At 34.0% G+C, this 26,279-nt stretch overlaps 2 protein-coding genes across 2 annotated transcripts; one reads left to right on the top strand and one right to left on the bottom strand.

Annotated features, from left to right (window-relative positions):
* Nucleotides 1–883: 883 nt before the first annotated feature.
* Nucleotides 884–10,772, bottom strand: LOC111051986 (mediator of RNA polymerase II transcription subunit 12-like protein). Its single transcript, XM_039440099.1, has 8 exons — nt 10,425–10,772; nt 9,583–9,684; nt 7,836–8,027; nt 6,492–6,651; nt 5,168–5,322; nt 3,613–3,872; nt 2,171–2,273; nt 884–1,069 (listed from the first exon to the last, which is right to left on the bottom strand). The coding sequence occupies exons 1-8, from the start codon at nt 10,512–10,514 to the stop codon at nt 914–916; spliced, it is 1,218 nt and encodes a 405-aa protein (XP_039296033.1). The 5' UTR covers nt 10,515–10,772; the 3' UTR covers nt 884–913.
* A 267-nt stretch (nt 10,773–11,039) lies between these two features.
* LOC111051985 (ribonuclease H2 subunit B) lies at nt 11,040–23,024 on the top strand. Its single transcript, XM_039440098.1, has 7 exons — nt 11,040–11,317; nt 11,550–11,703; nt 12,210–12,306; nt 12,724–12,838; nt 14,839–15,006; nt 18,458–18,687; nt 19,467–23,024. The coding sequence occupies exons 1-7, from the start codon at nt 11,239–11,241 to the stop codon at nt 19,566–19,568; spliced, it is 945 nt and encodes a 314-aa protein (XP_039296032.1). The 5' UTR covers nt 11,040–11,238; the 3' UTR covers nt 19,569–23,024.
* Nucleotides 23,025–26,279: the final 3,255 nt, after the last annotated feature.

The following is a 26,279-nucleotide window of genomic DNA, read 5'->3' as shown; positions in this document are numbered from 1 at the left end:
TAGGAGCAAACTGTTGTCATATTTCTTTCGATTCTATCAAAATGACAAACGCTCTCTTTTTCGTTCTTTCTCTCACACAATTACCTCACAGGTTTTCTGTCTTCTGTGAAATCTGGCAGCACAGTACAATGCTACAATGTACATTGCTACAGCCATAGCCACCTCTAATACAAGGCCCCGGCCTACGATATTGCAACGTCGCAGCGTAGGCCTAGAATCTATTAGGCCTACATGATTGGTGAAAAAGATCAGCTGGTATTTCTTAAAATCAAGGCCGGGGCCTTGTGTTAGAGGTGGCTATGCTACAGCCCAAGATGATGGGGAGGGGGATACACCCAAAAATATAAAATCAAATCCTTCAGTAAAAATACAAATTCTTCATTATAATACCTTTTCAAGGTCTTCATAACAAAAAAATATATATTTCGGCTGAAATCATCTGAAGAGGGTTATTTTGTATAAGAATCACCCGTTAGATACACTTAATCCCATTTTTTTCTCTCCCATAAGGATACGTCAAGGATCAAAACTTCAAACACTTATAAATTTTGACAGAATGGTCAGATCTCCTCGTACTACAGCTCATTCTTCTCAGCTCGTCAAGGCGGTTCAAAATCATGCATCACAAGTCAAATTCGGTCTGAAAATAGAAAAAAATCCTTCTCCAGTGTACTTTAACCCATATTTCCATACACAAAAAATGGTCAATTTCTTTATTCAAAACTGTTTATCTCGGTAACAAGATAGAATGAATAAAATGACACAATAGGATAGAATGACTTTTTTATTTGATGACGTGGCGAAGTTTAGACAGTAACGTCCACTCTACCACTTACTTATCCAGGGAAGGTTTACACAGACTATAGCAGCTGAGATGGTGAAACTGAAAAATGATATTTAGATGTGTGACGTCTTACCGTATATGAGGATTGGAAGTGCGTTGAGGCATGGGCAGACTAGCAGGACTGCAAGGCAGGACATCTAGAGGCGAACCATTCAGCACAGACGAAGACTTGCCTTCACCAATGCAGTTCCACACCAGAGCCGTCGGACATTCAAGGGTTACCACCTACAAACAATCACAGTTATGGAAAAAAGCAATCTCATAACTAAATATAGGATTGGGCAGGGAGATATGGGTGATTGAAACAAAACTCAATTTTTTTTGTGTACCTTGGATGTTGCCATTATAGGATAGGAATTAAAGAGGGGAAAATTAAAACATATATTATGTACGAAAAATAATATAATCTGTTAAATACTGTCCGTTTTTGTCCATACACTCCTGTAGACATTGTGAGAAGTTGTTCATACTCCTGTGAAGCATTGCACGTGGTACCGCTCGAATGTCATGTGTTATTGTTTCACTCAGGGCTTCGAGGGTTCGGGGTTTGTTTATGTATTCACGTGATTTTAGGTAGCCCCATAAAAAATAGTCACAAGGTGAGAGGTCCGGTTACCGAGAAGGCCACTCCACATCTCCACGCAAAGAAATGAGGCGTCCAGGGAAGGTCTGCGTTAGACATTCCATAGCTGCTCTCGATGGGATGTTTCCCCATCGTGTTGAAACCATACAGTATTGACGTTGGTACGTCGTCTTCTTAATTTGGCAGAAAAAATTCACGCAGTATCGTTAGGTAACAATCCGTATTGACAGTGACGGTTCGACCGTTTTCTCGAAAAAGTAAGGGCCAATAATAAGTTTTATGGGGCTACCTAATAGCACGTGTATAAATAAACAAACCACGAAACCTTAAAGCCCTGAGTGAAACAATAACACAACAAATTCGAGCGGTACCACGTGCAATGCTTCAGAGGAGTATGGACAACTTCTTACAACGTCTACAGGAGTGCAGTATGGACAAAAACTGACAGCATTTAACAGTTGTTATTTTTCGTACATAATCAATGTTTCAATTTTTATAATGGCAACATCCAAGGTACACACTAGAAAATTTTGAGTTTCGTTTAAATATGAGTGTGTAACTGTTATTTTCAATCATCCTGCCCAACCCTATAGTATTAAAATATTAGTTTGCTTGGTCTCTGAAAAATCTATCTACTCGATGAATTCATGTTAGAGGATTAAGATTTCATTAGAATTGTTCTACTATTACAGAAAGTTTGAAACTCTTAACATTGATTTAATAGAGTAGGAAAAATGAATCACCTGAATGATAGAGCTGAGTCCGAGTACAATATCTCGATGGTGGGGACAGTTTAAGTACTCCTGAAGTGTAGAATTCGCTGTACTGCTATTGGCTGATGTGCCACTGAAAATCAAAATAAGTATATTATCAGTTACGGAAAAAGTTTGCAGCAAAACTAACTAGAAAATTGATCGGAACTCTATAGGTTATGTTCACTCAAGACTTTTACACGAGAGACTAAAAATCCAAATGGCGGACAGCATTCAGCGCTCTCCAGTGGGCGTTTTGTCATCTGCAATGACAAAATTCCTGATTCAAAGTTCTGAAATTATCAAATAATTTTGAATAATACTAGCTAATTGTCATTTAAAAACAAGAACCAAAAACCCCTAACCTAACCTTTAAAATTTGTCTAACTACTCCCTAAACCTAACCATCATCAAAAATTCATTTGGGAAACGCGCCAACCAAGCTCCCCGACAGACAAGCTCCCCATCAGCCGAGTTCCTTTTAAAACCACTTTCGAGGAGATTGGCTGACGGCTGATTGGTTGTCGTGAGCGTGCGAAGAACTTGATTGTCGTCTACGGTCCCGACAACCAGTCCCCTCATAACCAGTAGGGGATTGGCTGTCGGGGAGACTTATTGACGCCAGCGTGCGAAGAGTTTGGTTGTCGTCACCGAATCCGACAACCAAGCACCTTGTGAGGAGCTTCATTGTCGAGGAGACAGTTTGGCGGCGACCGCTTATTTGATATCAATTTGTATCTTGTTAGATTGTGAACTGTCTGAATTTTTTGTTGAATAAAGTTCATTTCATTTCTAATACCTTTTAGAAGGTAAGTTAATTAATGCATTTAGGACTTAAGATTTATTGAGGATCTCCTCAATTAAATGAGGATCTTTGAAATCTTTGTAAGAGCTGTGACGTTTGTTCTAACTCATTCAAACTTATCTTTGCTTGAGCTCACACTTTTTTACGCATTACACAATTAAGAATGAGTCTAGAAGTAGTTTAATCTAACGAAATATATTTTGTGTTCCATACAACTGTGAATAGAACATAAAAACCGATTCCCAACGCGTAATCGAGATATATCAATCTTTTATTGTCAAGAAAAATAAAAATGTTACAAACAACGTCATTTTCTACAATATTTCTCACTACAGTATGTTCTGAGTGCCGTGAGACAACGTAAACAAGTAAACGAGTGAGAAGGTATCTTGGAGCAGCAAGACCGATTCACAACGTAACAATCTAACCTCTTTGCCAATAACTGCTGAATAATCATAGTGTCTGATTCAGTGTCAATGGGAACATTGTGAACTGCTATTTTACGTGTCGAGCAATTAAAAGCGTGTATGAGTCATCACTTTTATACTCACACAAGCACAAACTTTATGTAATTATCTCTTCTTTTGATGAAATAACTATAGTTTTCTAGAATTTTCCAGAGCGTTACCTGATCGTAGTGCTAGGAGGTGGTGGATTGGCAGGACTCGAACCCAGATCGCCCCAGCACAGCGTGCTGAGCTTCCTGCTTGCAAGGTAAGATAGCTTCCTCGCCAGAAGCTCAGACTGGACAAACTCGTCTAGATACTGGAGTGCTAGAGGAAGCACCAGCCGAAACACACCGTCTTCAGTTGCGGCTGCTGACGATCGTGCTTTCTCTAGCAGATCCAAGATCCATTGCAGCACCTCTTGTCGGTCGAGCAGGCCTTCCTGGAGACAGCACGAAAATGAGTTCTATAAAAATATTCTCGTACCAATAATGTGAAGTGCGTTACATTACATATACTTAACCTTTTGGACTTTATTACCATTAAAATTTGAAAAATGAATAGTACATACCAAGCTTGGTTTTCCTTTTTAAGAGTATGATATCTATTATTAACAATTATTATTAACTAATACGTATTCTTGGACCAGAAATGTGAAGTGCGTTACATACACATAACCTTCTGCACTTCATTACCATTAAAATTTGAAAGAGGAATAGAAACTAAGCTTTATTTTCCTCTTTCAGAGTTTGATATCTATTATTATATATCATTGTAATAATTGTATTGATTGATTAAATTGAAAAATAGTTTTTGGATACTCTTTTATTCTTCAACCGTGCTGGGTGGTAGTTTAGAGTACAGTTCATATAAATGAATGATTTATTAATTTATTTACACCATTTCTAAAAACAGCTCCCATCTTAGACAAATTTTATTGATTTATTCCAAATACAGAACCTTTTTTAGATTACAATTTTGAATAGGATAAGTAGTAAGTACTTCAAATTCAGCTGGTATAAGACCAGTATACAGTAAACCTTGTCCCAAAGTAAAATACAGGTCACCAACTGTGAGTCTTGTGAACTGAGCCACACACACACACACACACACACACACACATCTTATTACCATGAAAAAATTGTCGAAGAATGTGATAATAGGTCAATTGAACGAAAGGTAGCAATTGCTGGTTCTAAGTAATTTTCAAGCAAATGCTAGGATTCGAGTCAGCTGTATAGGCTAATCTTTCCTGTATAGCTAGCACAAATGACATCTGTATAGCAAGACCCTAAGACTAGTTGCTAGTCACTAGATTTCAATTTTTATTCAATCGACCCATCGAAATATTTTTATACGAATTTAATCGTATATTATCAGTGTAAGGACCAAGCCAAATGAAGTGTTTTTCAGACGAGTCGACAGGGCAGGAAGCTCTCCGATTGGCTGGTTATCAGCTGCTGATTCCCGAACGCTATCCCAATCAGCTGCTGATTCCCCAAAGCTAACTCAATAAACTAATAATCAGTCAATCGGAGAGCGACTAGTGGATTCATGTGGCTTGGCCCTTATCGTGCATGGATAATCGAAATATTACTTATAATAAGTATATTCATTAGGAATATTGCACGCATGTTTGACAGACCTGATTTTCACCAGACTTGTTCCCCTGGTAATCAACTGTAGCTAAGAGTGTCAGGATGCAATGGAGAAGGAGGAATCAAATCAATAACATACCTCATAGAGTGATTTCATAAGGTTGAGTGTGTAGCGCCATTGTCTGAGAGCTATTTTCTGTTCGTCCAACATGGGTGCCGTGGAACTCGAGGTGTAATGGTCTTGGAGTTTTGCCAGTTGGTCTTTCAGGAATTTCAGCAGTGTACCTGTCCACTCTAAAACAGAAAAACAGACATATTACACAATGGATAATTATAATACAAAATAGTAACGAATAGATGTATTTTTTTTATAGTACAGAAATTTAAGGTTAACAGCATTAAGTGCTCTCTACATCCTTTAAAGACGCTTTTTCATTTTATTTATAATAATTATTAATCATTTTATTTTATTTATTCTATTGTTTTATTATTTTTTGGGAAAATCTTCAACTGTTATTGTTACTATAATGCAGTTCACGGAACTCATTCCCCACACCCAGACTTGTTGTCTTTGTGGGGAATATTCACTATGTATATTCTGTCTCTGCTGCTGTATTTACTTATTTTGTGAACAAAGATTATTTGATTTGAAAATAATACAAATAGTCAGGATTTTTGGTCCTGGGCCCGGTTTCTAGGATACTCATTAATTTTAATTTACCATCAAACTCATAGATTTAAATTTATTCGGACCTAAAGCTATAGATTAATAATGGTGTATTGAATTTGATAAGTATCCTAGAGATCCTGGTTCTAATCTTATTCCCAACTCATCAAAATTAGACACTACCCAACGTTCGTTTAATATGTTCTCACTTTATGTAAACCGTAGGAAACTAAAAGGAAAACTGATCTGATATGCTGCGGTTTGTTCCGATATGTAGTAGCCTAAGTCAATGTTTTTCCCAGTAGTTATTTAGCTCGGTGATACAGCTTTACTGAATGAGTGACATCCACTTCATCGAAATCTCAGTTGATCAAGAGTCAGCCCGGATTGCCAATTTTAGTACGTCCAATTCTCAGTTCATCAAGTTTCTGTTGCTTTCACAAAGTCAAGTGGATACAGTATCATATATTTAGTTATAAAATTATTACACAATACCAGCATATCGCCACTTTAATGCAAAAACCTAATCCCTAACCTAACCTTCAACTAACTTCTCCCTAACCCATTTTCACCAATTCCTAACTAGTGTACATCGGTGTAGCTGACTGTGTACCAGCCTGCAACGAAAACCTGATTGAGATTTGACGAACTGAACGGCTCAACTTCCCACTTGCCTCATTATCTCAAGAAATGTTCAAAACAGGCACTTAATGAACTTAGATTCTTCTGACTGAACTGACTAAACTAATTACGCAAAGGAACTAGTTTGACTCAAACTAACCCAACTAAGACTAACCTTGAGTTGGATCTGGAAGTTGACGTTTCTTGATTTTGGCTTCTGATACCGCAACTGTATATGCCGAACTGAGCTTAATAAACCAGGCTGCTCTCAACATGGGTACTTGATATTCGCATAGTAAAAGAAATATTTCTTCCTTTTTATTGAAATTTGGTGCCTGAAACGTAATAAAATGACATTGATACTTGGAAATATTGATACAAACTATAAACTAACTTAAAACATTGAACAATAAATTAAAGTATCAACTTAAAATTATATATAATTTGTGCATAAATAAAATGAATAATTATTGGTGCAGGCTAGTATTCATTAAATAAATACTGGACTGCACCATGCACCAAAAATCACTGAAGCTTTTCTCTTATATGGGCTACAATTTTACTGGAATTCAAAAATTTGCTGTCGGTTGTTGATCAGTTGCTAAGAAGAATTAACTATGATAATTTTTAGCCAAGGATGAGCTAAGCTAGTTAAAGATTGAAATTTACCATCAACTCACCACACCATATGAAATTCAAAGTCAATCCATATGAGAGAGAATTTGTCTGAATTGGTTTTTATTGTCGATTTGTAGTCAAATTTGATTCAATAGTGAACTATGGTTTAATCTATTCAGAAATGCCTGGGCACTGATCAATAATCAAGATGGGGTAGATCAAGATGAACATACTAGATTACTATGAGGTTAGACACTCAATAACAATGAAGACACAAGGCAATTTCATACCACACAATTACAATAACTTTGGAAGTTTAGGGCCGTATTCAGAAACGATTTAAATTTGGCTTAAGTAAGTAATCTCAAGTAATGTTTCAAGATTAATCAAATTTTTACTAGGGTAAGAACTGTTTTAATTCGTCTTTGATTACCGTTTTCAGTTTTCTACAGAAGTAAACTTGACTACAAGAACGCTTCAAAAATCGTCTCTGAATACGGCCCTTGGACTTCCTAATTTGTGGATACCGTAACTATAGTCCGTACAAAATTACTTTCGACTTAGAAGATTATGCGGCGCAGAGAAATGGAGAGAGATCAGCCAATTACAGTGATGGATAGAATAATAAGTAGAAACGCAGTTGCTAATTTGTCTATAAGACTCAGTGATTTCAGTCAGGAAATGTGTAGCATGCGCACTTGAACACTCACTGGAAGTTAGAGAATGGCAACATTGCACCGCTGTATCCCTACCTTTCTCTGCTGCGCATGTCCCTCCAAGTAAAAAGAAATTTTGTACAGACTAAAATTAATTAATTTCAATACGTCCCTTAGACTTTTTAATTTTTGGATAATAATTAATTTGTGTATAGAACAAACTACAATACTGCATTTATTATTACCTTTTTTGATAAACTAAGCAGCGGTTTACTACCAGCCAAATCCTTGAACCAGGCTTCAATTGCATTCTTAGTCCTGGCGGTTGCTGGCCAAAAATTATCTTTCGGGTTGATCTGTTGTCGTTTTCTTCCAGAATCTGGTAAAGTATTTAGCTCTTCCTTTTTACCAATAATACCGCTGAAATAAGATGCAATCTGAAAAAATGAATATTTCATCATGAAACTGTATTTAGTTGAATTGGCAAAATTGCATTTGGATTAATTGGCATTAAACTGACAAAGTATTTAGCTTTTCCTATTTATTATTTACTTGATAAATCTGCATCCGGCTTATTTGACATTAAACTGACCAAGTATTTAGCTCTTTCTATTCTTTTCAATCTATTCATTTGATTTATTGTACAAAACAGTATAAATCATAAAATGATCATATGGAGGAAAAACTAGGCTAAGCCAGTACCATTTCTCTCCAAAATTTTGTCTAAGTATTTAAGTTACCAAAAATACAGCTAAAATAGGATATAATCTGAAAAATAAGAAGCATTTCGCCATAAAACTGTGACGATAAATGAGAAATAGCCTAACTAACATAAGCACTAACATAGGCCACCAGGCTGAGTCACCAGTGGGACACCAGTAGTGGCCTATGGTAAAGACACCCACAGAAACGCGGGACACCCGAATGAAACACCAGCTGGTCGCCATAATCTGGTAACCTGGTGTCCAGGCTGGCATCCTTAGAGTGATGAGCGTGATAAGAACAATTGCCCCGCGACTCGTTCGGACACTTGGTGTCTCACTGGCTGTCTACTAATGTAAAAAGAAATTAATCGTCACCCTATACCTTATACCTTCTTCTTCATCCATTACCCACACTTTTAAAATCGATGGCATCATGTAATGAAATACAAAAACAAAACTTAAAACACTTATTAATCAAGATGGCAGTGATCAAATTCAAAACGAAAAATAACTAACATTCAATTCAAGACCCTGCTCTTCAACTTAGTGGCACTTTAGCCTGATTGCATTTGAGACAGGTCATCATTCAGAAATTCCTGGACGCCGTAACAAGCCCTAGTTCTCAGGTAACCGGTCACAACTCTCTTAAACACGCTTAGTCTAACTGTTTCACAACTGCAGACAGCCTGTTCAAGTAGCGTAGTGCTGAGCCCCTATAGCATACCCGCAATCTCTGGAGGCGCAACCTGGGGACGTCAAACAGCTCTCGATGCCTAGTGTTGTAGTGATGCACTTCAGTCAGAGTCAACAAATTTTATTGATTCTTCTTGACATACTTATGCAGAGATGAAGGAAGTGGCTGATTACTGTTGTAATACCCAGCCTAACAAAAATGGGCTTGCGATGAGCAAGATGTTCACTTCTTGCTTCCACAACCTTGGCTGAATGAACCCACATGAGTAGACCGTAAAAGATATGGCAGAGAAAAATTGCTTGATACACCATGACCAAATATGCCTCCGTCACATGTCCCATCAGCTTGAGCAAAAGGAAACAGACTCGGGAAAGTATCTTGGTCACTTATTGGATGGTGCTGGCCCAGCTGAGATTTGGATCCAGCATGAAGCCCAGTAACTTCACAGGTTCCTGATCATGGGACAGTCTCCGCGACAAGCTGCACATGATGTTTTGTGTCTTGCTCTAAATTTAAATACCATACGTTCTACGAAAGTGACTTGTTCATTATAAATTGAACAGTTCATGAACTTGAAAAATTATATTTACAAACCTTTGAAGCTGTAATATTGCAATTTCTGGCTGTTCCAAACTCATCAGTAAGCTGAGGCATTGTAGCAAAGCCATGTTTGACATTGGAAGTAGTGAGCTCATCCTGAAATGAGAAGAAAATTATTTATCATTAATTTTTCTCCAAAGTAAATTGTAGAATATGAATGAAAACATTACAATATTGTATTTATTGAATGTTATACGTTAATGATACCTTATCTTATCAAGTCAAGGTATCATACATGGTATCATGAAACTAAGAAACTTTACAAACTATCGACTCCAAAATTTGGTGAATTCTACCTAATTTCCCTATAGGAGTGCTCATTAGGTACTTCGATTTTGTTTACACATATAGAGAAAGTTTGATTAATCTTAACCATGGAATGTCCACTTCCAATAAGTCTAATTGGGCAGACACTGACTTACGGTTAGCTGCATCAGCATTATTGTCCTCGGTAAGAAGGGTGTTGTCATAAGCAAATTTTTAGAGCACTTTCATCCAATCTGAGATCATTGTTGATAATCAAGATAAAATTAGAATGGACTGAGCATAGAACCCAGAAAATAATAGCACTCTTTCCTGGCACCCAACTAAGCACTACCAATTTACTTTGATAAAACACTTTTAATATCAACATAACTTGAGTGATAACAAGTGCACTGAAAGTAAAGTTTAGCCCTTACGATTATACGTAGATAAGATAGTAAGTAGGTATTGAGAGCTAATCAAATAATTTGATTTACTTTCTTATCAGGGAAATTTCAATATATTTTGTATTTAATAAAAATATTTTAGGTTGGATTTACACTCAAGTCAGCAGTATGATAAAACTTAATTACCTCTTTTTGTTTTGGCTCTTGAGGATAAACATCAGGTGGTCCAAGTCGAGGTCTCTTGAGAGACCTCTTTTCATAAGAAAAGCTCATCATCTTGAAGCTTTCCTTATAAAATTATACATAAAATAATATTTTTGATGAAGTCCTACTTAACATTCTAACCGTCATACTGATATCGTTGAACACTTCACAGCAGTAATAACTGTAGGAGCAAGAGAAGAGAATCGATTTTCTTGATAATTTAACATTATAATAGGATAGATTAAAGTACAGTTAGTTTAAATCGTGAAAATAACTGAAACAACTGACAAGACCACCGGAGCCATTTTTAGAACATCAACAGCAACAAAAAGCCACGACTTCCACTGCTACATGAATAACGTTTTACGTCTTTGATTTTGATTGTCAGTGATTGCCTAAAAAATTGAAGATGCATTTAAATTCTGATAAATAATAATAGAAATTATTTTTTATTTAAAATATTATTTGAATTTTCATGCACATCAAGCGATTATTGATATAAAGCTTCATCGAAGGCATATCGAAGAAGTATCGATTCAATAAAATATCATCATAATTATACACATCGATAGTGTAATGGATTATATCTGTAGATATCGGCTGACGACTGTAAATACCGCTCAATTACTGCAATCCAAAATGGCATCAAAACGTATAAAAAACATTATTTCCGAGCTGTAAATCAGCTCAATAAATCTTTCACTGAGAATTTGAGTGATTGTGTTGTGCAGTGGACTAAAGGTGTCTTTGAAAAAATATAAATCGCGATTGTTAACCAGTGTTTTTGGTTATAAAAATGCCTAGAGTCAAAGCATCACCTAAAAAGTGTGTAAAATCAAACTCTCAGTCGAACACTTGGGTTTTTCTTGTAAAAGGTAGGTTTCCTAATCAATCTGACATGTCATGATTCAATTAATAGTTTTCTAAATGTTCCATGTTGTTTTCAAATGAAACTTTATGTGTAAACACTTGTTATAAACAAAACAATATAGCTTATAGACTATCAAACCTTTGCACTGTATCTTCCAGCACACTATTATACTACATCTTCACTGTATTTTTTATGTTTTTGTTCTTAGTTTTATTTAAGTTTTCTTAAATTTCTAGGTGAAGCCCTCGAAATTCCAGAGGGATGGGCAGGAACTACCACTCCAGATGTAGTTCAACTCAGACATCCACAAAGTGGGGCTCCTGCACTGTTTCTATTCAGTCCTTCAGATACAATAGTACAAGAAGTGTTGACTTTTTCGGAGAATCAGAGGTAATTATCTGTTTAAAATATATAATCCTGTATTGTATTGAATTTACTAGATCATTTCTAAATCCTGTCGTTTAGCTGCAATATTCAACAGTTTTAAGCTAAGACCAATAATGACCTAACTTACATGTTAGTGTAAAAAACCAGCAGGGTATTGCTTTTTAAAACAGAGTTGAGTTATGGCTGGAGAAAAATTTATTCTACTCAGTAAATGAATATTTTGATGCGCACAAGGTTAGTATAGTTTATCCTGCCATCTAAGTTTTTCGTGACATCTGTCCAGTTCACTGGTCATTGATTTTTATTGAGAAGTTTGAGGAATTCCATTTTTTTAATGTGTGTTCACACAGAGAGCGGTCTGGTCTTAGAAGGATATTGCCAACCTAGCCGAGACCGCCGAAATTCGCAACACCTGACCACTCTCTGTGTGCACACACCCTTAATCTTTAACATGTCAAGCAACCATCTATAATTTCAATTGGAATTCATAATTAGCTTATTTGTTTCAGGTCGTGGTTAATTGAAGACGGAACCAAGTCTGATGGAAAACTTCAGCTATCAACGCCAGTAGACCCTTTGTTCCTAGTTCTTCCCTATTTGAGAAAGGTCAGTATGCTTGAAAAACTTATTAAAAAAAGTGTTGAGGTTATGAAAATATCTATCAAATATTGTCTGTGAACGTATCAAGGAATACACTTATGAAAATATCCATCACATGTTGTCTGTGGAACGTATTAAGGAACACATATATTTTCCGCCAAGATCAGAGGAGCTGGAAAGGTTATTTCTCATTTAGTATTCTATATCAATGTCTCTTGTTGTTATACGGTTTATCTATTTTCCACTTTGTGATCTATAATATATTTCATTTGTGATTAAAAATAACAGTGAATATAAATGTGATCCAACTTAATTACCCTATTACAAAATAAGATGGACCTCAGAGTGTCCATTAGTTTTCTTGATTTTGTATAATATTTGTATGTTGTTTCCTTTTGATATTCAATGTTAAATTTGTTCTAGCTTCCCCATGCCGCACCCTTGGATCAGATCATCAAGGATGACGAATTTCCAGAAACAGAAAGACTGCTTTCATCTGCTGGTCTCAAACATATAGGACAGATTGCGGATAAAAAAAGTTAGTAACTAGGATAACTTTTAATAATACATTATCACCAGAAATTTTTAACCAGGTCACTCCCATGTTATCGGATGGGCACGTTTAATCGTCGGTCCGGCCGAAATATGACAGTCATAAGGCCCATTGACGGCTTAAATTATAATATAATATGAATAGCTTAATAGCTTATATTATATTCAGGCGAAGTGGGACCTTCCCGCTAGGGACACACTCCCCACCAGCAAAAAATAACTACCTACGAATGCACGTCTTTTGAATTATTTGTTTCCTATACTTACTTAATGCTTCTTCTCTTGTTCATTAGCCTACAATAAATCAGGATTGACTTTGTCTGTGGGTAGAATTCTTTATTGATTGATATAGGCTAATAAGTATACATCATATAAATATATATCAAAATAGAATATATATCATATAAATATATATCGAATATATAATCATTATAGAATAGAATACAATAATTTTTCTTTGTGTAAAATTTTCGAGTAATTCCCATGCACATCAATAATTGTTAGCATCATTGTAATACTATGTGAAAATTAGAATTTTCATTTACCGTAGAAATTCCTTTCAAGTAACAAGAATATTAAACTATAAAATAGTCAGTGATGTTTCACAGCTTCGAGCTGACTTTATCATCTTCATATTGTTGATTAATATTTTATCATGTTATTTCTAATAGTATCAATGATAATTGGCTAACCTTTTGACCTGGCTGGCTAAGGTATGGTTTTAAGTTTAAACTGGGTCCACGTTTCCAGTCGCACTTGATCAAATTCAGGGCCTGTGATATGACCCAATGACTGTTTTTAGACTGTTTATATAGGTTGACTTATAGTTTGTGAGTAAAAACACTCATTCAAGTTCAAGTCATTCCAGTCAAAAACATTTAAAACTTTTAATGGTGGATTAATAATTGCATTATCTCTATATATATATATATATATATATATTATATATATATATATATATAAAAGCGAAATGACACTCACTCACTGACTGACTCACTCGCAGAACTAAAAATCTACCGGACCAAAAACGTTCAAATTTAGTAGGTATATTCAGTTGGCCCTTTAGAGACGCACTAAGAATGGATTTGGAAAAAATTCTAAAGATACGACCAAAACCTGCGTTTTTTAGCGTTTTCTCAGCTTTATCGAGAACAAATGAACAGAAAATGTTCAAATTTAGTACAGAAGCTCAGCTAGGGTGTAACAATGTTGTGTTAGAAGAAATTTGCAATAACGTCAAAGATACGCCCAAAATTAGCGTTTTTTCAGTTTTCTCAGTTTTTTCATCAAGTAATAGTCAGAAAATGTTTACATTATGCAGGCGAGCGAAGCGAGCCCGCTGATCTCATTTTTGGACGATCCAGTCGGGGGTCAACCCCTGGTTAGACAGATATGGCAAGCGAAGCGAGCCTGACGGCTAGTGAATACATATACACCAAAATGAATGAGCTTGTATGTCTTGTTATAGTGGATGTCCACTACACTAATTTCCTTGTTTACATTCTTCTTACTGTCATTTCCACAAAGATTGCTGCCTTCTAACTGCGATTTATAAATGCAGTTTACTTATCAACGATTACTTCTTACTGCCTTGCGTTGTATGTGTTTAAAACATATTCAGTCAACAGTGTGAAATTTTTATAGCATTATATTTTAGCTCACAGGCAATAGATTACTTTTTATTCTCAACCTATTTCTTTCGACCTATAATCTTAATTTAATAAATCCTACAAAAAAACTGCCTCCTCCTTCAATTTTCACGGCTTCATTTGTAAGTTTATGTTTGATCACATCACAGTTCAAATCATTTTTATTGACCAAAAACACAAAGCATTAAAAACAGCTTACAATTATATCCATCCAAAAATTTCAGATTATAATTATTACATGTTCAAAAAAATTCAGTAAGCTTTAAAACTAATAGACATTAGGGAAAAAATTCAGTTCGTAATATATCTTTGAATATTATGTGATACTTGATTGCAGGTGAAGAACTGAATGCTTACATCTACAACGAAGAAAAAGCACTGAGCTGGCTGCAAAAAAAGACTGAACGCGTGGCAGATGTGCTGAAAGAGAAGGGCATCCATTGCTCGGGTGGAGCCGCCATTTCATCCACTTTCGTCAAAAGTTCCAAGTCCAGCGAATCTCCAGGTATTTACGTATTTCACAAACAGTCTTATAGTGAGATTTACTTTATAAAGACAATGGAAAGTATAGGATGGCAGAGTTGTCAGTTTCCTGTTGTTACTGTCTTCTGATGTAGGCAGCTGCTATTCAAGATGTTCCAGTATATCTAATCTAATATTAATAGTTGATTATTGATCAATCCTATCTCAAATATCTTTCATTATTATTAAAATATATTTACCAATGATTTAATAATAAATTGTTGAAATTAAGGTAAAATATTTCTTAGTTCAGTACCGTATATACAGGGTGTTTACGAATTCCCTACCAATACTCTAGGGCATTGTTCCTGGGTAAGAAACATATCTAAATATCATATTTAAATTGTCCAGAAGTTTTCAGTTACTCACACAACGGACATTATTATTATTTTTCTAAATAATGGTTATAATAATGGTTTCTAAATAATACGAAATTAAAACTTTGCTCAAGCATTTATAACAACTAGGCTAGAAAAAGCTAAAAAAAATTATGGTAATTTTTCAAATTCATAGAACAAAATGGCGGCCATTTAAAATCTTGTTTCTTAAATAACTCAGAAGCCTTTGGTTTTACAAAAAAAAACTTTTCAATTAAATCTAATTACCTATCGATTGATTTTTAAATTACCGTTGAGTTATTAAAAACCACATTTTTGTAGCTTTTTCTAGCTCTTATTAATGATTATGCAAAGTTTCAATTTCGTATGTTGAACCATTATTTAGAAAAAATAATAAGTGAAAAAAGCAAAATGACCGCTGTGTGAGTAACTGAAGACTTCCGGACAATTTAAATATGATATTTAGATATGTTTCTTACCCAGGAACAATGTCCTAGAGAATTGGTAGGGAATTCGCAAACACTCTGTATTTCTTTATAAGATATAGATATAAACGATTAAGCAACATTTTGTAGATACAAAAAGAAAGAGCTTTATGCGTATTTGGGGCTTATTCTGTTGCCCTCTCCCAATCATTGTAAACCTATATGATTTGTGCTCCTATTAATAAATGAATAAAACTCATCGGTTGAACAAAAGTCTGTTAAATTTCAACTGTGATTGAGTATTAATAAATGACATCTTCCGCTTCTTTGATTGGTTCTTGTGGCATTCAACCGTCTTAATCACCGTTAAAATTTGAGACTTTTCTACAACCGGGACATAATGTTTCAGCTGCTTTCAGACCTTTAGGTTTTATTACTGAGTTCTAGAGAGTGTTCGGAAAGTCACTGGGCACTTGAATGGTGAAAATGAAATAAATTGCCAAGGCCCGGTTGCACAAAAGCCTGTTGAATTTCAATTATGATTAAATGTCACGAGAACCAATCAGAAAAGGCTTTTTCAAAAGAGGGTTCTCTGATTGGATCTCGTGGCATCTAGTCATCTTTGTGCAACTAAGTCTAAACATTTAAAATGGAAAATTGATTTAATATGTTTCTTGTAATGTATCAATCAATCAAAAATTCTTTATTGGTTCTTCAATACAATAAGATACAAAAAAAAAACTTTCAGCAAAAATATAAGAAACCAACCACCTGCAAGGAAAATCCTGTGCGCAGGTGAGAGTTGCTAATACAAATTCAATATAAGTAAATAAGAACTTACAAAAGATGAAATAAGAAATTATATAATATAATAATAGAAGATGATGAATAAGTGGAATAAGGGTGAAAGAAAGAGAAGAAAAAGAATGAAAAGAGAAAGAAAGAAAGAGATGGCAAACATAATACAGGGTGTCCACGCCGCGGGAAAACCGGGAATTGTACGGGAATTTTGTCGATTCACTCAGTAGGTTTTCTAGCCTTGTAGTGAGAACTCACTACCTGGGAAGATCGAACTAAACTGAAAGAAGGCAGAATCCGCTTGGCCGAAAACGCTCGAGTTGGGCGTCAAGCCGACTGCACAAATCAGCTCGGCTCGGCCCGGCGTTGATTTGAATGCTCCCGACTAAATCCTGCATAGTTAGCTCGCACGCGGATTCCGCTCAGCTCGACTCGGTCCAGCTTTTTGGTGTGACACCCCACTTAGTCAGTCAATATAGATGTGAAAAAGGTGGTGTGCTTTCAATATAATATTGTAGTTCTGATTTTTCAATATATTGTTTGGATACATAAGAGAAGTCCAGAACCAATTTTTGCAATCAAAATTGTCTTGTGCTAGATGCAGAATGGCCCAAACACCTCGTATTTTCGGTAAATTTTCTAGTTTTCAGCTTATTTCCGCCCAATCCAGTCGTCGGACAGTTAAATTTGTTCTTGCATTTTTTCAGATTATAAAATTCTGAATAAAATGAAATCACTTGGAGCTCTCTATATCTAATGTGTTCTGAGTTACAAAAACAAGTAAAATTTCAAAAAAATTATCAATTTTAATGATTTTTAGTTTTTAATCAACAATATCTTCTGATTGCCTCAATTCAAATGTATAATTCAAAATCCCTTTGGGCGTAATTTTGTGCGCTCTCTGGACTCAGGTTGAAGAGCACAACATTACGCCCAGAGGTATTTTGAATTATACATTTGAATTGTGGCAATTGGAAGATATTGGAAATTTTACATGAAAAATTGGTACTAGTTCTCGACTTTTCTTATATATCCAAACAATATATTGAAAAATCAGAACTACAATATATATTGCAAACACCAATGTATATACCGGTAGTGACTGGACTATAATGTTTTGAAGAGTAAAGGGTAGGTTAGGGAGTTCCGTTTTTTCTTCTAAATTGCCTTTTTTATATTATTTGAAATAGTTATAATCGTATAATGGTGCTGCATTTTGATGAAAAGCATAGGCCTACTTGTGCACTTTTGAAATTTTTATTCAAGAATATTATATTTTTACAAATTGACCCCCCTTCTGAGTAACCCCATAACCCCCCCCCCCCTCGAATCTATATTTTTACATATTATAACTGATATAATATTAATCATGCGTTTTAACCAGTGAGGAAAACCGGGAAAAATGTTAAATGTACGGGAATTTTCTGAGCCTGATTCAGTGGACACCCTGTAATATTGAAACAAAGATAAGAGTCACTCAAAAAGTATGTCCTCGATTTTACTGGTAATTATCCATTCAATAGTTCTTCTTTTAAGCAATGTAACAGAATTTCGATCAATATGCTCCGTAAGGTAATCTGGAATTTTATTGATTAATTTATTAGCTAGGTAAAAGTATTGTCTCCGGCAAACATTAAGATCCATTCTTTATTTTCAAACCTATTTCTGGAAGGTCGTAAATTGAGGTTTGATTCACGGAATAGAAAAGTATCTTTATTATTCCTAATGAAAATTATGAGGTTTTTAATATATTGACACTTTAAACTCGTTGAATAAATATTTAGTTGGATAAAGGCGAGGTTTACCTTGAATAGTTTCAATATTGTTTTGGATAATAAAAAGTTTATATCAATTTTGCATGTTTTCGTTGCAGAAGCCTACCTGAAGTACGCACACGGCGTCATCTCCGAGTATTTGGCGGACGACCTGAGTGCCAAACTGAGCCGACGCCTGGGCGTGGCTACGTCATCAGACTCCACTGCGCATGCGCACAACAAACGCAAACAGCTGTTGTCGCCCAACGGCGAAAACAAGCGCACCAAGGTCACCACCGATGACCTTGAACGTCCGCCTAACAACAGTGTGCTTGATCTCTCCAAACCGGTCAGTAGTGGTTCAATGCAAGTTTAAATCAAACTAGGTTTTAATCATGCTATGGTCTTATTTATCATAATGTACCAAGGATAATCCACACTTGGAGATCGTCCTTCAGTCTAGTCAGGTTAGATCATTTAACTCAGTAGTAGTATATATGTAAGTTAAAACTAGGTTTTAAATATGCTATGGTCGTATTATAGGTCCAACGTATAAAACTGGATTCAGACACAACAGTCACTGTTCACAAAATATAATTCCCATAAGTTGTAATGCTTTATTCATGTCCCAACGTCCAACTGTCTGAATATGTCTGCTCACGTCTGAATGAAGACGTTTGATTTTTTCACCGTCTTTCTACTGCTCTGTCAATATCGAAAATTTATATAATTGAATTACCTGAATTATCTTTTGCATCTTTATTATTATTATTTATTAGGTTAGCACAAACAATACAATGATCGAAAAAGAAAAAACAGGCTATTGCCCAAAAAATTTTCAATTTCTTAATTTAGTTTCAAAGTGTCCAAATATTATACATAGGTTACGTCCATTTCAATTTTCTACACCAAATCACAATATGAGAATATAGATTAGAATAAAACAAACAATCTTAAATTTGGATAGATTTGCATCTCATATTCTTATTATTTTCATTTTTTATATAATCTGTATCCTTAATCGATAATTGTTGCTGGAAAGTATTGCTAAACTCCTCTTTGTGTAAAATGATCATGCATTTTTTCATAAATTTTCACAATATTTTTAAATGTTTGTATCTTCCCCAGGTGCCCGCCAAATCACAGACAAGCATTAGCTCAAAAGAGAAGGCCCGCGCCAAAGCTGCAGCAGGCTCTAAAAATATTTCGTCTTTCTTCAAAAAGAAATAAAAGCGAACAACGAAAAGAAAAATTGGAAAATGATCGCTTCTCTTATGAGTTTCACTTGAAACTGTCAGCATTTATTATAAATGACACCACCGCTTCCCATACGAAAATAATGCTGACAGTTTGAAGTGAATCCACCGTGACTGTGCGCGTGCGCGAACTCCTTCAATCTAGACATTTTTCCATACTTTCAAGTGTTTTAAAATATTAGGACAGTGATTTTTGGTGATAATCTCTTAGTAAAAGAAGGATAAGATGAATGAGTAATAAGGTAAGAAAACATCCAGTAATAATTAGTAGTATAAGTTTTGTCAAGTCTACTGTAATGAATTCTCAATATCTTTAGGAAAAACAATCAATTTTATAGGAAATGATAACAATGCTGAGTCCTACATAATATATGTGGAACGTTTTAAATTTACAAAATTGTTTGAAAAATGAAGATCAACGAAATACTTATATCTCGGAATTTCATTAGCAACTATCATAAGAAAGGTATTGAGAACTTTTAAACGTACAATAAATCTGTCAATGTACATGGTTCAAAAAGCATCGGAGTCTAGTAATTGTTTGGTTGTGAGTTTGAATCAAGCAAATTTGTTTGATAAAATTTATTTGATCAAACACGCACAACAAAAACTTGAAAGGTCATCATCCAGCGACAAAAAAAACTTTTCTTATAGATTGATCAGTTGATTCAAATTTTTTTATACATTTTAATTCAGGAGACGGCTTTACCTCGCTGTGAAATACTACATTTTTCAAAGAAAAGTATTTTTTAAGAGAACGCCTTTTTTATTGGATTTTTTTGCTGGTGTGCAAATCAAATTAAAAATAATTATTCCAACATTGCAGCCCTTAAGTTCATAGATCAAAAACTTATCAACATCATGCAAGAATTTCTGAATTTAAATATTTCATATTATGACTTGTTTAAAATATATTCTTGAAGTTCATTCTAAGAAGTAAACCTTGAAATAACCTTGTTTAAAGCTCACATAAACGTCAGAAGAAGTATTTAATTGATATCGCATTGTTCTGTGTACATTGACTGAATTCATCCAAAACTTTAATATTTCTTACTTTTTCCTTTTATTCTATCAATTGTTCAAAGTATTCACTATTGAAGGACCATTAAGAATTTTCAAATACCATCCATTAAAAAATAAAAACTATGACATTTAACGGCTAGCTCCACAATCTCCAATCAGATATAACTTGCAATCACTGGTTAATCATGGTTTAGGCCTTATTGTAGGTCGTGAAACTACCCGTTAAATCATAAGTTAGCTAGAGTGAGGTTCACTTCAATCTGTCAGCTGTCCGTTGTTTGAATGGGGAGCATTGCTGTTATCGATGAGGAATTCTGACGGTTTTAAGTGGTGTAAAACTCACTATAGCTGTTCTTCAATAATGTGAATAACTAAGACTGTGTACATAGATATATTATTTGTATTGATAGCTATTATAAATGTGAATCAATCAGTTTACTTTCTATTGTACTAGTTGAAAATTGAATTCTGATTACTACAATAGAATAGATGCATTGCCTATCTACGTTTTCATAATATGCAATACATAGTTGTAACAATTGAAGTATTTAACAATTCCAATATTGAATTGAATTTTGAAGAATTTTATATTATCTTGGAGTTTAGTGTTCATATTTTATACAAAAAAGTTGTAGACGATTTTTTAAAGATTCTTATGTTCCAATAATCAAATTCGAATAATTATCGGGTCTATAACACAATCAGGCTTTACGTTATAATAGGCTTTATCTCTTGAATTTATTTGCTTTTTCAAACTTTCTTGAACGGTTGTGATGTTCTATTATTTACATAATACAGTATTAGTGTTATGTCTTATGTGGCATTAGCTATTTAGTTTTGTATAAATATATATTATACTTTTAGGGCCGGTTTCCGAGCTCAGGATTTGGCTAAGTCCTAGACTTAAAACTGCTGGAGTCAGAAAATTAGCTTTCCAAAACGGGGTGTAGTCGCAATTTTTATAACAGTAGTCGCAGTTTTTATTTTCTCATTTCTATAGTTTGTAACGTTTTTCCTTGGCGAAATCAAACATTTCTAAATAACTCAAAATAGCTCAAACTTTACACTATTTTCTCTTTGTTTTATTTTGTGTTTAATTTTCTAGTTTTTTGAAATTTAATTCAAACGTGACTATGACAATGACTGCGACTACGTCCCGTTTCGGAAAGCCAATTTTCTGACTCCAGCTGTTTAAAGTCTTGGACATAGCCAAATCCCGAGCTCGGAAACCGGCCCTTTGTGTGTTCATGAACTTCTTGAGTTCCTATTGGTCATTACTATGAGAAATCATGATAGGAGTGCGATTAAAATGTGTCATACATTATTCCGATTTAAGTCAAAAGAGTCCGAGTTTTAAGTACTTGAAATTCTAAAATTTGAAACAGTTTTTTTTTTTTTTTTTTGACTGAATTATATTCATTCATTCAATGATCACAGAACACAAATCATTGAAATGATTGGGGAAGGACCAACAGGCTCAGCCCAAAACTGTTCCTTTCCCGAAGTTTTATTCATACATTAAGTCCAAACAGTAGGTTATGTTTCATTCACTTTTGAATTGTGAGTCCAATTTTCAGTGTAAACACTATAAAACAAATTTTAGTGACTTTCTGCAATAATTATCTCAAAATCACGCTCCCTACAATAGTTATATTAATGTTCATACTTGAAAAAATAAACTTGGATTAATTCATAATTTTTATTTTCTTTGCTGGATAAACTAAAAATAAGTCGGATGAATACTTTATAATAAGAATTATACATTATTTGTAGTATTAGAGGTATCCTTTTGTTATCATGTTCATAATGAATAATGTGACTAGAATTTTATTACTACATCACTTCTATCAAAACAATGATAAAATTTCATAGGTTTAATCTTAGCCAGTGACAATGATCTATTAGTTTTATTTTTTGTTTTTACTCTTTCATATTCTCATAGGGTCATTCATTAGATTTACAATCTACTAGCACAAAAGTATATTTATTTATCTTGTATTCAATATGAGAATTGTACTGATTACATACTGTCCTAATATTAGTTATTATTGAGTTGGTTACATTGAATGCGTTTAAATGTATCTCACTACGCGTGCCCAACATTTAATTAGCTAGTAGTTTCATTTTTATTTTGTTATATTTTATTTTTGTATATATTTATTGATGTGTAGACTATAATTGTTCACCTCCAAGAGGCAGTAAACTTTTTGTCAATATAAAATAATATTGTTCAATATTTAGTAAATTTATTGTTCAATCGATTGATAGCAATAATTCATGATGATTCGTTGTTTCGAGATTGTTTTTTGAATGTGGCAATATTTTTGTACTGTAAAACTTTCCAATAATTATTTGTTTGTGTAGTTATGTGTCTGAAAGTAATGAAATCGTTCAAAAGTTTAAAAAATTCTGTTCTTATTTTCAATTCCAATAACACTCTACTTCTACAATGAGATTCACTTTAAACTGTCAGCATTCCTCATATAATTACATCAATACTTAACATTCAATCAATGCTGACGTGGAAGGAATCTCACTATAGTCATGTTCACATACTGTAAGTTCGAACCAAATCATAAATTGTCAAATTTGTTTTCATCCTTGAAAAGTGTAAATTTAAAGTATTGTGCTCACTATTATAACCTTAAGGGCCCTACACACCTACGGATTTGGCTCGCAGATTTAGCCTGTCTTGGCCTGTGTCCTTGAACGACTCTGAGCAAAATCACTACTTACACAAGTAGTAAGCAACACGAGCCTGGCCTGCCCTACTTTTCAAGGCTATCCTCTCCACCAAAATCTAAATCGTCCAATAAAGGAGATAGAGGAATTTTGATTTCGTATTTGAATTCAGCGACCCCACATTCTTTAAAGCGTAAGTCCCATTTTCGAAAATAGCCGAAAAAAGGGAGTTATGGCTGTTTTTAATATAGCTTTCTATTATAGTAAAAACGTACTAGGTTAATAAGATAATAATTTTTTGCTCACAAAGGGAAAGGTTGAACACTTACAATTTTAGGTCCAAACATGAACATTTTTAAAACTTTTTTTTTATTTAAACTTTGAAAAGATGAATCCAAATATGAAATCAGAAAATCAACTATGAATATGAAAAGAGTTGAATATGAATTTAACTCTGACCATTTTCACTTCTATTTCCTCCTTATTGTTATCTACACACACTCTCTCTCTCTCTCTTAGGTAGAGAGTTAGTTGGAAGGATCCCATGAATATTATTTCCGAAGAATGGACATTGATATGTCCAAAGCTCTGCCAATTTATGTAGATGCATAACAATATTATCTATAATTATTACAAATTGTTTTTTTTTCATATCATATACAGCTCAATAATTATTTTCTTAGTTTATATTTTGTAAATTCATCTATAATTTTGAAATATTGTAAGCTATTGTATATGAGTGTATAAGCCAGTATATATTGTAATCTACATAAATAAAGTACTCAATCAATCAATCAATCTTATGTATTGTAACATACATAAATAATGAAATCTAATCTAATCTCTGACGGATGTGAACTCAGTAGGCTTTTTGAGGTCCGCTGAAGTGCAGTTTCATTATCAGATCTTTCAACGCTACTTAAAAGTAATTGTGCTTTATTTGCAATTTATTTTTAATATACAGGGTGTCCCAGATAAGGTGTAAACCCCGGCTACCATAGATTCTACATGCAATTTGCAACAAAAAATGTTTAGTAAAATTTTCTCCTATCGACCTTCGTTTTCGAGATATATCGATTTTTCAAGTAGGCGTACTTCCAGTCATTAAATCGTCAATATCTCAAGAACCATTGGTCTTAAGTGAATTTTGAGGACATCGTTGAAAAGAGGACAAAATTTCACATTGATTTGATGTATAAAACATGCCAAAGTCGATTATTCAGAAGTATTTTTTAGACTGATCCTCGAATCAGAATTTCAGTTTAAATTCGATTTTTTAATTGAAAACGAGATTTATCTTGTTTGAGTGTGAATAATATTGTCTACAATTTGATAGCTTTGTGTCGAGTGATTGAGTGATCGATAGTTTATAAAATGGCAAAGTTTTTTCATTATTGTAAAAATATTGTTACCGTGAAAAAAAAATCAAGAAAAAACTGTTTGAAAAGTTTAGATTTCAACTCAACTTTGAACGATTTTCAACTTGTATCTCAATAACAATTGCAGATACGAACTTCTAACCAGTTTCATTGAATTTCTCAGCCAAATTTCCTATAGAAAAAGTATTTTTATGCCCTCAATCACTCGACACAAAGCTATCAAATTGTAGACAATATTATTCACACTCAAACAAGATAAATCTCGTTTTTAATTAAAAAATCGAATTTAAACTGAAATTCTGATTCGAGGATTTGAGCTAGACACCTGTATTTGGTCTCATTCGAAAGATAATCAAAAAAGGGAGTTTTTGCGCTATAAAAATTATTTCGTACCCTGGAAAAAAAATCGAGAAAAATGTGTCTGAAGTTTTCAAAAAACTTCAAAAATCACTCTTTTTCAACTTTGACCGCTAAAAAATACTTCTGAATAATCGACTTTGGCATGTTTTATACATCAAATCAATGTGAAATTTTGTCCTCTTTTCAACGATGTCCTCAAAATTCACTTAAGACCAATGGTTCTTGAGATATTGACGATTTAATGACTGGAAGTACGCCTACTTGAAAAATATTGAAAAATCGATATATCTCGAAAACGAAGGTCGATAGGAGAACATTTTACTAAACATTTTTTGTTGCAAATTGCATGTAGAATCTATGGTAGCCGGGGTTTACACCTTATCTGGGACACCCTGTATATAGTATATGTTTTACTTTTCTTCTTCATCTATTCTCCCTGTCCCCTTATTTTCCTCTATTCTCTCTAACTCCTGGATAGAGCTTTCTGCTATCTTATAATTATAACAATTAATCTGTCATTTTCCAATTATTTACTATTTTTTCTTTTTCTTAATTGCATTAATACTATTTTGTTCATGATACTATCGTTTAGTTTGTTTAATTATCTAGATATATATTTAGTAATGCTGTTTTTGTGCAATGGGTCTGTCGAGACCTAGCACACTGTCAATAAAATCAATCAATCTCTCTCTCTTTCTCACACAGACACACACCAACTCTTAGTTATTTATTCACACAGCGTAGCAGTAGATAGAGAATTGAACCTCTATTCTTAATACTGTAAAGCCTCAACCAGCTCCCAATAAGTACGGTATAGAACTTTTTACATCTTGTGTAATATAGTATTTAAAATACTATGACAATTCATTGATTGAAAAAGGTTGCCATACTCGATATTATCCTGTAAAAATAGAGACAAAAAAATTGTGATTCAATTTCAGCTTCCTCAATAAAATTTCACATAAATAGACAAAAATAAGTTGATTTTTATTGAATAAAAAATTGAAATATTTTTATTCTACAGCTAATAACAATTTTTGGGAAACACTGGTATTATTATTTTACAGTTCTAGTACTTTCTTGCTATAGGTTCAACCAAATTCTTCATAGAATTCTTCATTAATAACATTAAAGTACTCACAGAGTTTTTATTTTCGACTATTTTAGAGTCCCCGCGAACCGTTTTACTAATTCGAGGGCGCTGAATCCGAATCTGAAATAAAAATTTTGCTATCTCAATT

This window comes from Nilaparvata lugens, chromosome 13, assembly GCF_014356525.2.
Source record: "Nilaparvata lugens isolate BPH chromosome 13, ASM1435652v1, whole genome shotgun sequence".
In the NCBI taxonomy this organism is placed as follows: domain Eukaryota; kingdom Metazoa; phylum Arthropoda; class Insecta; order Hemiptera; family Delphacidae; genus Nilaparvata; species Nilaparvata lugens.
The sequence above is the reverse complement of the archived record's forward strand: the minus strand, read 5'-3'. Positions and strand labels throughout refer to the sequence as shown.